Source organism: Columba livia, chromosome 14 (genome assembly GCF_036013475.1).
Source record: "Columba livia isolate bColLiv1 breed racing homer chromosome 14, bColLiv1.pat.W.v2, whole genome shotgun sequence".
Classification (NCBI taxonomy): Eukaryota; Metazoa; Chordata; class Aves; order Columbiformes; family Columbidae; genus Columba; species Columba livia.
In genome coordinates this window covers 17,735,575-17,749,381 of record NC_088615.1, presented here as the reverse complement: position 1 = coordinate 17,749,381, position 13,807 = coordinate 17,735,575, and the positions used below count along the sequence as shown (strand labels likewise).

At 52.0% G+C, this 13,807-nt stretch overlaps 2 protein-coding genes across 2 annotated transcripts; both read right to left on the bottom strand.

The window, feature by feature from the left end:
- Positions 1 to 147: 147 nt before the first annotated feature.
- LOC102084653 (protocadherin beta-15) lies at positions 148 to 4,412 on the bottom strand. Its single transcript, XM_005503672.3, has one exon. The coding sequence runs from the start codon at positions 3,808 to 3,810 to the stop codon at positions 1,378 to 1,380; it is 2,433 nt and encodes an 810-aa protein (XP_005503729.2). The 5' UTR covers positions 3,811 to 4,412; the 3' UTR covers positions 148 to 1,377.
- A 5,369-nt stretch (positions 4,413 to 9,781) lies between these two features.
- On the bottom strand, positions 9,782 to 13,807 carry LOC135575452 (protocadherin beta-15-like). Its single transcript, XM_065030258.1, has one exon. The coding sequence runs from the start codon at positions 13,404 to 13,406 to the stop codon at positions 10,965 to 10,967; it is 2,442 nt and encodes an 813-aa protein (XP_064886330.1). The 5' UTR covers positions 13,407 to 13,807; the 3' UTR covers positions 9,782 to 10,964.

Here is a 13,807-nt window from a genome sequence, read left to right as displayed (position 1 = left end):
GTTTTCCAGTAAGCTCAATCGGCTGCATCTCCAAACTGCAGAAATGTAGCTGCTCAATCTTACCTCAGTAAGGGAACAAAATGAGAAAAAAACATACTCCAGCCTCCTGAAATCCTTCTGAAAAATGACATCTCTGTTTCACACAAGGAATTGAAGGTCCTCTTTATTTCAATTTACACACAACAGTATCATGGTTAATAATGGTACAGTTTATAAGTGCAACACAACACAGTACAATGGTTTCCAAATATTCCATGCCACACTGCATTCTCTCACACTCTGTTACTATAGATGCGGTGACACTCCTTCTTATGAGGAATAAGTAAGATAATACTCAAACACAGCTCACAAAGAAGGAGAAAGGGCAAAAAGGAGAATGCAAAAAGCTTTACACAAATCCTGCAAATCATCTCAAGATACCTTTCCAGTCCCATCAAGAAGACTCTGCATTCAGGAACAACAATGACAGGACCAAACTCAAGGACCCTTTCCAACATCATCTGATTCTACCTTTGGACAAACTCCTTTGAGGTGACTCATGGAGTTTCCTTACAATGCACTCAGAGACAAAGAATGGTTCTTCACCATTCTGTACAGTTACAGTCTCTACCAACATTATTTGTGCTGCTGTAATTTCAAGGCAATTCCAAGGAGAAAGCCCTCCCGCCCACCCTCCTTTCATGTGCCAAAGCAAAGTCTCATTCTGCATGGTGCTGCTCTCCACTGGAGAAGCTGGAACTACCTTTTTACGTGCATCAAAATACCTTTCTTGCCTGATGAGCTGGAGCTCTGTGCATCAGAGTGGTTGAATGTGAGCAACTCCCTGCTTCAACAGGCAGCCCTAGGGCAGCGTATGCAGACACACAAAATCTGTACGGACAGACATAGTGACCACAAGGCAAAACACACAGGGCATTCATCCCAGAAACAAAAACATCCAGAATCCAGAGTAGAAAGAGCCCCGTGCTTGACTTGTATTGTAACACAATCCAGCAGAAGGACTACGTGTATTTCAGTGAGCAGGTAACCGGTCTGCATGACTGTGCCACAGTCTTACAGCACAGAAGAGGGCCACTGTCTTGCCTAACAGAAAACCAAGAACTCAGCTGGGGGCCTGGAACTAACTTCACTCTTGAAATATTTCAGAAATGGCTCCAAGAGAACTGGAACATATTACTAACTGTCTGAGGGAGCCCTTAGATGATTCTGTTTCTTCTTCTGAGGGGGAAACAAGTTTTCACCTGACTAAAAATCTGAGGGAAATCAATGTTGTAAATTGCAAATGCGGATTTACTCTGGAGGAAACATTGCCACATGTTGAAACCTACATCCCTTCCTATCACAATGCCTGAAAACTCTGGGAGTGCTGACTCCAAACTAAAGACTATTGAACTGCTCTGCAGAAAGCACCCCTGGGTGGGCTGGTGCCAAATCCTCCAGGGTGATAGAGCCACAGGTGAAATCCTGTTCATCACCAGTGACCCCACCTGTGGTGCAGTGCTGTGGTGGCAGGCTGGGGAGGATAGGCTTCAGGAATTTGAACTCACTGTTGCCTGAGCCTGTTGTGAGGCTGATCTCATAGCAATAGGGGTGGGGCAGGGTCCCTGCAGCAACTGCATCAGCCAGGCCACCCTGCAAGTTTCCAGCACCATAAAGCACATGCCCACCCTTCAGCTCCTTTCCCTTGCACACCTTGTGAGTGACGAAGGCTGCCATAGAAGCGAGGAAGAAGAGTGAAACAAAGACCAATGAAATTATCAAATACATTGTTAGGGAATCACCCTCATCCTCCATAGCCAGGCTGCTGTGTGTTATCCGCACGTCTGAGAAGTCATTGATCAGGAGAGCACTCAGTGACGCTGTGGCTGACAGTGGTGGTTGCCCATTGTCTCGCACCAGAACAATGAGCTTCTGCTTCACAGCATCTCTCTCTGTCACGGGCCTCCTCAGCCGCACCTCCCCACTTTGGGCACCCACCACAAACAGCCCGGGGTCAGTGACCTTCAGCAGGTGGTACGAGAGCCATGAGTTCTGCCCCGAGTCAGCATCGACAGCCACCACTTTGGTGACAAGGTACCCTGCTTCAGCTGACATGGGCACCAGCTCACAGGACAGAGGGCTGCTGTCCTGTGAGGGGTACAGGACCAGTGGTGCATTGTCATTCTCATCCACCACAACAAGGTGTACAGTGACGTTGGAACTGAGGGCAGGAGACCCAGCATCAGAGGCACTCACCAAGACCTCGATCTGCTTCACCTGCTCATAGTCCAGAGGCCGCAGCACAAACACATCCCCATTCTCAGAGTTCACAGAGATGCAGGAGCATGGAGGCTGCTCTGTGGGGTGGGCTGGTAACAGGGAATAGGTCACCTTGGCATTGGACCCTGTGTCAGCATCTGCAGCACTCACAGCTCCAACAAGCACTGTGGGGACATTATTCTCACGCACATACATGGTGTACGATATCTGGCTGAAAACAGGTGAATTGTCATTCACATCAGAGATGTCCACTGTGAAGGTCTGGGTGGTTGTGAGAGGAGGTGACCCTGCGTCAGTTGCTGTAACAATGAGGATGTACTGTGCAGTCTCTTCCCGGTCCAACGTGCTCACAGTCACCAGCTCATAGTAATTCTTATAAGCTGGACGCAGGGAGAATGACAGCTGATCCTCAAGGGCACAGGAGATCTTCCCATTGGCTCCAGCATCCCTGTCCCTGACATTAAAGACAGCAGCCACTGTCCCAGGTAATGTGTTCTCAGGGAGGGGGTTGCTGAAGGTACTGACCACGAGCTCAGGTGCATTGTCATTCACATCCACCACCTCCACCAACACCTTGCAGATTGCTGACAGGCCACCACCATCTGTGGCCTGCACACTGAGTTCATATCTCTCTGCAGCCTCAAAGTCCAGAGGCTTTGTGATTTTAATTTCACCACTCACATGGTCAATGACAAATGCTGAGTCACTCTGGCTCACCACTTGGCTGAACTGATAGGAGATGTCCCCATTAGGTCCAACATCCAGATCAGTTGCTACCACACTGAGAACCACAGAGCCCTCTGGTGCGTTTTCCAAAACCTTCCCAACATACCGATCTTGCGTGAAGACTGGTGCATTGTCATTTACATCTAGAACAATAATGTGGATTTGTGTGGTCCCACTCCTGGGTGGAGAGCCCCCATCCATCGCAATGAGTCTGAATCCCATCTCCAACTGCTCCTCTCTGTCTAGTGACTTTTCCAAGACCAGTTCCGCATATTTGTCACCGTTACTACGAATCCCAAAAGAGACATTAAAGTATTCGTTATCGGGAGAGATGCTGTAAGCCTGAATGCTGTTGCTGCCAATATCCAGGTCCTGAGCCCCCACCAATGGGAAACGCGAGCCCGGGTCGTTCCTTTCCGGGATCTTAAAAGTAATTTGTTCCTCCGGGAAAACGGGCGCATGGTCATTAATGTCCTCCACGGTCACCTCCACACGCAAGAACTGCAGAGGGTTGACCAGCACCAGCTCGAAGGGCAGCGTGCAGGTAGCGGCCTGCCCGCACAGCTCCTCCCGGTCCAGCCTCTCCGCCACGAGCAGGCGGCCGATGCCGCGCTCTAAGCGAAAGTGCTGCCGGCCGTCCTCCGAGGCCAGGCGGGCGCGGCGAGCCGAGAGCTGCGCCGGGGCCAGCCCCGCGTCCTCCGCCACGTTGCCTACCACCGAGCCGCTCTCCCCCTCCTCGGCTACGGAGTAGCGCAGGGGCTGGGAGCGAGCGTGCGGCAGGGACAGGAAAGCAGAGAGACAAAGCACTTGCCTTGCGAGAGCCATGTCGGGTCGGTCCGGGACAGCCTCCGTCTCGCGGATCGCCCGCGCAGTCCTCCGCGGAAAGCGGCGCCCGGCAGCCGCGCGGCGCAGCGGCTGACGGCCGCCCGCCCTCCCTCCCTCCTGCTTCTCTCCGCGTCCGGCTGCGCAATCCGAAGAGCGGCTGCCGCGGTCCGGCAACCGATGGCACGGGGCACCGCTCACTGCCGATCTCCGCCTTCGTTTCTGCCCGGCCGGCCTGGGCTGGGCTAGGCAGGGCCGGGCCGGGCTCGTCCGCCTCCCCGCTCGCAGCCGTTCGGGGACGCCTTGGCCGGGAGCGCCACCCTGCGGCCCGCCGCCAGACTGCGCCCGCCTCTGCCCGCGCTGCCGCCTCGCACTGGCACACGGACCCGTGTGCACTCGCGCGGCTGCGGCGGCTCGCCCGCCTGGGACCCGCACACCGCGCCGGTGAAGGAAGCGCAGGGACGGATTGACGAGAGTCCTGTGGGTCCGCCGCCTCAACACGAGAGCACGGGCCGCGCCGCCACTTTCCTCCCCTCTCTTCCTCCTGTCTTCGCTGCTCAGCGCACGCGAATAGGTGTGTGCGCCTGGTTTCAGGGTTGCCAGTCCGTAAGCTTGGAGAAACAGAGAGACAAGCAAATACGGAGTGTTAACCACGGGCACCGTCCGGCGGAGGCTGCACCCGGAGGGACGGAGCCTCTTAACCCGGTCGCAGAAACCGGGCAAGGGCTGCCGCCGAGGCAGCAAGCAGGGAACGTAAGGTCTTGGCGCGACATGAACTCAGGAGTCTCAGGCTGAGGAAGGTGAATGGAGGCTGGTCCCAGGAAGACTCAGGCGTGGACATGCCTGACGGCCGGCTAGTCAATCGGCTGATTGGAAAGAGGGTTTGAGCTCCCTGGATCGGTTTCCCTGTGGCCTACGGGCTGCGACGTGCACAGCGATTCTTAGTCCTTGCCCGCGGCGACTCACCGCTGCCGAGGAACGAGTACTGGCTTCTGTCCGATGCGCTGTTCATACGCTACTCCTAGTGGTAAGCCGGCTCCAGAGTGCCCGTTGCTGCCCTATCCACACTGTCGGTTTCGAAATCGCTGCGACACGCGTGCCGGAGACTAGCATAGCAGAGCTTGGCTGAAGAACTGGCGAGGACGGAGAGGAGGAAAAGCCCAGAACGAGACGTAGCGCAGGGAGGTGATGAGGTAGGTGGTGAGCAGGTCCCCCTGGACGCCAGCGGTTACTGCTTTGTCCTCTGCTTGGGAGGGTAGCTGAGCTAGAAAAAGCACCGTGATGCCAGAGAAGCAGTGTCGGAACGCGGCTGCTGCCCGCGCTCTCGCTCCAGCATAAACGGCGTCGCCGGCGGGTTCAGCACCTGCGGCGCGTTGTCGTTCTCGTCCACGATCACCAGCCGCACCGACACGTTGCTGCTCAGCGCCGGCGCGCCGCCGTCCTCCGCCCGCACCCACAGCACCACCTCCCGCACCTCCTCGTAGTCGAACGAGCGCAGCGCGTACAGCGCGCCCGTCTCCGCCTCCACCGACACGGACGACGACAGCGGCGCGCCCCGCACACGCCCCTCCCCCAGCCGGTACCGCACGCGTGCGTTCTGCCCCCAGTCCGCGTCCCACGCCCGCACCCTCAGCACCAGCGCGTCCGCCGCGTTGTTCTCGGGCACACGGGCGCTGTAGCGCGCCTCCGCGAACACCGGCGCGTTGTCGTTCACGTCCAGCACCCGCAGCCACAGCACCGCGCTGCTCCACAGAGCCGGCGATCCCCCGTCCTCACCGTCACGTTGTTCCAAGAAAGTTGCTCCCGGTCCAGCTCTCTCGCCGTCACCACACGATAACAGTACTCGAAGGACTTCTCTAGACCGAACGGTGAAAACACTCATCTGCCGATAGCAACTGCAGCGCTCTGGCGCTGGGCAGCGGCCACTGCATCGCCGCCTGTTCAGCCTACAGCGCTTGCTGCAGTCCTGCATTTGCCAGCATCCCTAACAAAAGTGCTTACACCATCACGGACATGCGTGAATCCAGGAGAATCTCTCTGACAAGCCCTGCCATTCCCATTGCTTCCTAAACGGCACTTCCGACGAGCACCTCGGGAAACCTCAGAAGCTTGTTCAGGCCATCCAGCGCACAAAATAGTCTCCTCCCTCTCTTGGGGTAGAAACGGGAATAAGCCATCGGGTCATGAACTGCATGAGACACACGAACCGTCAAACTGAATCATCCCAAAAGGCCAGCAGTCTGACACCAAGAGAGCCTGGTTCCTTTCATCTCACTGAGAGACAAGTGCTCATTTAGTCTCATTCACAACTGTGTCGATTATAGCTCACACCATTGGGAGAGATTAGCACAGATAAACCTACTTCCTTTTAGATGTGGAGAACCCTGAGCAGAGGAGCATTACACAGACTCCAGCCACCAACAATGTGACATGCAGATTCTGGTCATAGAAACGAATCAGCACCCACTTTTCAGGCATTCAAGACATTACAATGCTGCTTTGCAAGAAAACAATTCTCTGAATTATTTTGAGTGTCACTGTAAAAAAACCCATATCTCTTTATCACAGGTGGTTGACTCACCAGTCCAAAGTGGGAGCTCCCTGCATGTTCCTTGTTTACAATGAGCTGAGTTTATCATTCTGCTACAAAATTTCTGCAGCACAACACAGTACAAGGCATCTCAGGCCTGTGCCTGAATGGAGATTGTAAGGAGCTATGTGTCAGTCTCTTCCCAAGGAACAGGTGATAGCATGACAGGAATTAGCCTCAAGCTGCACTGGGGGAAGCTTAGATTGGATGCTAGGAAAACTTCATCCACGTGAAGTATTGTCAAGCATTGGCAAAGGCTGCCCAGGGAAGTGGTTGAGTTGCCATCCCAGGATGTGGTACTCAAGGACATGGTTTACTGGTGCATTTGGTAGTCTTAAGGTTAACAGTTGGACTTGGGACCTGTTCCTGAACAGAGACCTCTTCCAATTGAAATTATTCTATAATTCGACTCAGATTAAGTCTATAGTCAGTCATTTACATCTCAATGTCACGGCCAGAAGTTCAGGGTTTAGGAGAGCCATAGACACCTGCCAGCACTTCTCTCCTCCCCACAATTTATCTCAATGCTCTATTGGCTGCGTCTCCAAACTGCAGAAATATAACCATTCCACCTTCCTCAGGAAGGGGACCAAATGAGAAAAAAATCTCCAAAAATCTCCAAAAAACTCCCAAAACTTTGACGGGGATTTCCCAATAAGAACATCTCTACAAAGACTACTTTCTCAATTCAAGTAGGCATTATTTTTATTTCCCTTTTACACATAACACTACTGCAGTTCAGAAGGGCACAGTTTATGACTGCAGCACAACATAGCGGGAAGGTTTAAGATGTCCTGTGCCACCCTGCCTTCATTCGAACAATCTGTTATTATGCATGGGTTAACAGTCATCCTTAAGTGAAATATGTAAGACCATGCTCAAAGATGGTTCTTAGAGTAGAAGCAGTACAGGCAAAAGGGAGAATGCAAATGTTCTGACACAAACTCAGAAAATCATCTCAGGACAATTTTCCACTCCCATCAAGAAGTGTCTGAATTTGGGAGCAAAAATGATAAGATCAAAATCAGTGGTCCCTTTTTCAGATTTTCAGAACTCTGTACAGTTAAGGCCTTTTAGCAGGCAATTCCACTACATCAAAATTTAACAAGTGGGACAGAAGAGCAGCTTGGCAAAACAGGGAACTCATAGAGCTCATGAGGAAAAAGCAATTGTATCATCTCTGGAAGCAAGGTCAGGCTTTGCAGGATGATTGCATAGTTCAGTACCCTTATGCGGGGAAAAAACATGAAAGGCCAGAGATCAGTAGAGATGAAACTGGGCAGTGGTGTATCAGACAACAAGAAAGGCTTTTTAAAGTACATTAATAGCAAGAGGAGGTCCAAAGAAAACATTGGATTGATAGTTGTTGAAGCTGGTCACTAGAATGACAGGGATGAAGAAGAAGTGGAGGCACTAAAGACTTTTCTTGCCTCAGGCTTCAATTATACTGTCAGAGGACCACAAGTTTGGGAACAGTGGCTTTCAATTGCTGGACACTGAAGTTGTAAGGGACCAGCTGTATCAGCTGAATGGTCACAAGTCCATGGGGCTTATGGGATTCATCCTAGAGTACAGAAAGAGCTGGTGGATTTTACAGGAGGACCCCTCTTGATCATCTGCCAAAGGTCTTGGGAGTCTGCAGATGTCCCTGCTGACTGGAAGCTGGCCAGGGTTCTTCCAGTTTACAAGAAAGGTGTGAGGGCAGATCCAGGAAACTACAGACTTGTTTGTCTAACCTTAGTTATTGCAAAAATTATGGTGAAAATCATAGTGGGCACTACTGAAAGAACATTTCAAGAACAACACAATAACCAGGCACAGTCAACATGGGCTCACCGAGGGAAACTCCTATTTAATTTGACATCTTTCTATTATAAGGTCACCTGCCTCATGGATGAAGGCAGTGGCTGTAGTTTTCCTGGATTTTAGTAAGGCTCACAGCATCCTTCTGAACACATTGTCTAACTGTGAGATGAGCAGGTTCACGGTGCAGCGGGTGAAGAAGTGGCTGAAGTGTAGAGTTCAAATAGCTGAAATGAATGGGGTGACACCTCATGGTGACCAATCACCACAGGTATTCCTCAGGGTACAGGTCTAGGCCCAGGTCTGTTTAATATTATCATCAATGATCTAGATGCAGACCCTTGTAATAAAAAAGAAAGAGTGCCCCCATTTCAGTCATTCAAGCCATTTTAGGACTTTTCTGCAAGAAAGAGATTCTCATTTTTGACGTCACAGTAAAAGAAGTTCCCATGTGGACATTTTGTTTGCAAAGGGCTTTCTAACCAGCACCATGTGGGAGATGCTTGCACATTCCTCGGTTACAATGAGTTGAGTTTATCCATCCACCACAGGATTTGTGCAGCACAACAAAGTACAGGACAGCACAGCACAGGCCTGTGCCTGGAAGGAGCCTTTAAGCAAGTGGATGTCAGTCTCTTCCCAAGTAGCAAGTGATAGAATAAGAGTAAATTTCCTTAAGTAGCACCAGAAGAAGTTTAAATTGCATTATAAGAAAAATTTCTTCAGCAAAAGGATTGTCAAGCACTGGAACAAGCTCCCCTGGGAAGCAGTTGAGTCATCATCCCTTGATGTAGCATGCAGGGACATGGTTTAGTGATGGACTTGGTAGTTCTCTCTTTACTTGAACTCTCTTTATTTGAACTCAATGGTCTCAAGGATCTTTTCCAACTGATATGATCCTATGATTCTACTGAGGTTAGGTGGATAGTGATCCATTCGCTTCTTCATATGCAATCATCTTGTGGTCAGCAGAACTTAAGAAGTCTGTCTTCAGGACTTAACTTTTCATCAGGGCTTGTGGAAGGGACAGCTGTAGTCCTCTGCATTTCCTGAGAGCAAAGCTTTTCCCTGGTAGCTGTTTTCAACCACCAAATGCTCACTTCCTGGCAGTCCCCCAAATACTCCCCAAAGGAAGAAGTGTGCTGTCCATCTGCCATCCATCTTCTGAAACTCCTACACATTTAGTGTCACAAACACCTTATGTTCACATATCTCCCAGTTCACATCTGCAGCTTCAGCTGTCCAGAGAGTTGGAAAGGACACTCCAAACACCTCATTGCTTGGACGAGGCTTTTGCACACCCAGGGTCAGTCTTAGGGCAGTGGTGTGTTTCCCCTGATCTGGACTGAACTGGGCCCTGTCACAGCCAGAAGCTCAGTGCTCAGAAGACCTGTAGACACCAGCCAGCAATTCCCTTCCCCTGTGATTTTCCAGAAAGCTCTATTGGCTGTATCTCCAAAATTAAGATATGTACCTGCTCAACCTTAACTCAGTAAGGGAACAAAATGAGAAAAGAAATCCAGCCTCCTGAAAGCTTTCCCACAAAGAACATCTCTACAAATACTGTCTTCACACAAGGCATTGAGGGGTTCTCTTTATTTAACTTTTACACACAACTCTATCGTGGTTAACAGTGGTGCGGTATATAAAAACAGCACAACACAGCCTGAGTGTTTCTAAATATTCCATGCCACACTGCATTCATTCGAACAGTCTGTTATTATACATGGGTTGACAGTCCTTCTTATGAAGAATAGGCCAGGAAATGCTCAAATAAAATTCACAAAGCAGAATGAGAAATGGCAAAAGTGAGAATGCAAAAGCTCTACAAAAACCTAGAAAATAATCTTAGGACAGCTTTCCACTCTCAGCAAAAGTCTCTGAATTTGGCAACAACAATGACAAGATCAAACACAATAGCCCACTTCCAAGTTCATATCAATTCTACCTTTAGACAAACTCCTTGGAAGTGAATTCTGGAGTTTCCTTACAATGCACTCAAAGACAATGTATGTGTTTTTACAACTGTACAGTTACAGTCTATGCCAACATTGTTCTTTTCATTTACGTTTTAGACATAAATATATTGCAGTTCACAATGGTACAGTTTATAACTGTAACACAAGATAGCTTGAGGGTTTCTAAAAATTCTGTCACACTGCCTTCATTCACACAATCCGTTACTGTACGTGGGATGACAGTCCTTCTTAAGAGGAAGAGGTCAAACATGGTACACAAAGGAGAAAGGGCAAAAGGTGAATGCAAAAGCACAGGGCATACATCCCAGAAACAAAAACATCCAGAACCCAGAGTAGAAAGAGCCCTGTGCTTGACTTATATTGTAACACAATACTCACAACTTCCTTGCTCTCTTGATCCAGCAGAAGGACTACATGTATTTCAGTGAGCAGGTAACCGGTCTGCATGACTGTGCCATAGTCTTACAGCACAGAAGAGGGCCACTGTCTTGCCTAACAGAAAACTAAGAACTCAGCTGGGGGCCTGGAACTAACTTCACTCTTGAAATATTTCAGAAATGGCTCCAAGAGAACTGGAACATATTATTACCTATCTGAGGGAGCCTTTATATGATTTTGCTGCTTCTTCTGAGGGGGAAACAAGTTTTCACCTGACTAAAAATCTGAGGGAAATCAATGTTGCAAATTGCAAATGAGATTTACTCTGGAGGAACCATTGCCACATGTTGGAACCCACATCCCTTCCACTCATGAGGCCTGAAACCTCTGGCTGTGCTGACTCCACACTACTTAAAGGAAAGATTATTGAACTGCTCCGCAGAGAGAATTCCTGTGTTGTCTGGTGCCACGTCCTCCGTAGTGATAGGGCAACTGGGGAAATCCTGTTCACCGTCAGTGCCCCTGCCCATGGTGCAGTGCTGTGGTGGCAGGCTGGGGAGGATGGGCTTCAGGAACTTGAACTCGCTGTTGCCTGAGCCTGTTGTGAGGCTGATCTCATAGCAATAGGGGTGGGGCAGGGTCCCTACAGCAGCCACATCGGCCAGGCCACCCCGCAAGGTGCCAGCACCGTAGAACACATGCCCACCCTTGATCTCCCTTCTCATGCACACCTTGCGAGCAATGAAGGCTGCCGTGGATGCGAGGAAGAGGAGTGAGACAAAAACCAATAAAATTATCAAATACATTGTTAGGGAGTCACCCTCATCCTCTGTGGCCAGGCTGCTGTGTGGTAGGCGCACGTCTGAGAAGTCACTGAGCAGGAGCGCGCTCAGTGACACTGTGGCTGACAGCGGCGGTTGCCCATTGTCTCGCACCAGAACAATGAGCTTCTGCTTCACAGCATCTCTCTCTGTCACAGGCCTCCTCAGCCGCACCTCCCCACTTTGGGCACCCACCACAAAGAGCCCAGGGTCAGTGGCCCTCAGCAGGTGGTATGAGAGCCATGAGTTCTGCCCTGAGTCAGCATCAACAGCCACCACTTTGGTGACAAGGTACCCAGCCTCACCTGACATGGGCACCAGCTCACTGGAAGGCGGGTTGCTGTCCTGTGAGGGGTACAGCACCAGTGGTGCATTGTCATTCTCATCCACCACGACAAGGCGGACAGTGACGTTGGCACTGAGGGGAGGAGACCCTGTGTCAGAAGCACTCACCAAGACCTCAACCTGCCTAATCTGCTCATAGTCCAGAGGCCGCAGCACAAACACATCCCCATTCTCAGAGTTCACAGAGATGCAGGAGCAGGGAGGCTGCTCTGTGGGGTGGGCTGGTAACAGGGAGTAGGTCACCTTGGCATTGGGCCCCACATCAGCATCTGCAGCACTCACTGCTCCAACGAGCACCATGGGGACATTATTCTCACGCACATACATGGTGTATGATGTCTGGTTGAAGACAGGTGCATTGTCATTCACATCAGAGACATCCACTGTGAAGGTCTGTGTGGTTGTGAGAGGAGGTGACCCTGCATCTGCTCCTGTGACACTCAGGATGTACTGTGCAATATCCTCACGGTCCAGCTCGCTCACGGTCACCAGCTCATAGTAATTCTTATAGGCCGGACGCAGGGAGAATGACAGCTGGTCCTCAAGGGCACAGGAGATCTTCCCATTGGCTCCAGAATCCCTGTCCCTGACAGCAAAGAGGGCGACGACTGTCCCAGGTAATGCGTTTTCAGGGAGAGGGCTGCTGAAGGAACTGACCACCAGCTCGGGTGCATTGTCATTCACATCCACCACCTCCACCAACACCTTGCAGATTGCTGACAGGCCACCACCATCCCTGGCTTGCACAGTGAGCTCATGATTCTCTGTTGCCTCGAAGTCCAGAGGCTTTGAGAGTCTAATTTCACCACTGACAGGGTCAATCACAAATGCCGAGTCACTCTGGCCCAGCGCTGGTATGAACTGATAGGAGATGTCCCCGTTAGGTCCTGCATCCAGATCTGTTGCCACCACACTGAGAACCACAGAGCCCTCTGGCACATTTTCCAAAACCTTCGCAATGTACACTTTCTGTGTGAAGACTGGAGCATTGTCATTTACATCCAGAACAATAATGAGGATTTCAGTGGTCCCACTCCTGGGTGGAGAGCCCCCATCCATGGCAATGACAGTGAAATGTATGTCTGCCTGCTTCTCTCTGTCTAGTGGCTTTTCCAAGACCAGTTCAATATACTTCTCACCCCCACTCTGAATTCCAAAGGAGACACTAAAGTACTCATTCTTGGGAGAGACGCTGTAAGCCTGGATGCTGTTGCTGCCAATATCCAGGTCCTGAGCCCCTACCAGTTGGAAACGGGAGCCCAGGCTGCTCGTTTCAGGAATCGTAAAAGTGACTTGTTCCTCGGGGAAAACGGGCGCATGGTCGTTAATGTCCTCCACGGTCACCTCGACCCGCAAGAACTGCAGGGGGTTGGCCAGCACCAGCTCGAAGGGCAGCGTGCAGGTAGCGGCCTGCCCGCACAGCTCCTCCCGGTCCAGCCTCTCCGCCACGAGCAGGCGGCCGGTGCCGCGCTCTAAGCGAAAGTGCTGCCGGCCGTCCTCCGAGGCCAGGCGGGCGCGGCGAGCCGAGAGCTGCGCCGGGGCCAGCCCCGCGTCCTCCGCCACGTTGCCTACCACCGAGCCGCTCTCCCCCTCCTCGGCTACGGAGTACCGCAGGGGCTGGGAGCGAGCGTGCGGCAGAGACAGGAAAGCAGAGAGACAAAGCACTTGCCTTGCGATCGCCATGTCGGGCCGGTCCGGGAGGGACAGCCTCCGTCTCGCCGATCGCCCGCGCAGTCCTCCGCGGAAAGCGGCGCCCGGCAGCAGCGTGGCGGGCGCGGTCACTTTCTCTCCCTCTCTCCCTCCTTCTTTCTCACAGAGTCCGGCTAGCGACGCGGAAAGCGGCTGCCACGGTCTGGCAGCGGGTGGCACGGTGCGCCGCACACCTCTATCCGCCGCCGCCGCTGCTGCCCGGCCGGGCCGGGCTGGGCAGAGCCTATCTGGCTCGGCCGCCCCTCCGCTCGCAGCCGCTGGCGACGTCTTGGCCCGGAGCGCCACCCTGCGGCCCGCCGCCAGACTGCGCCCGCCGCCGCCTGCGCTGCCGCCTCGCACCGGCACACGGACCCGCGCGCACTCGCGCGGCTGCG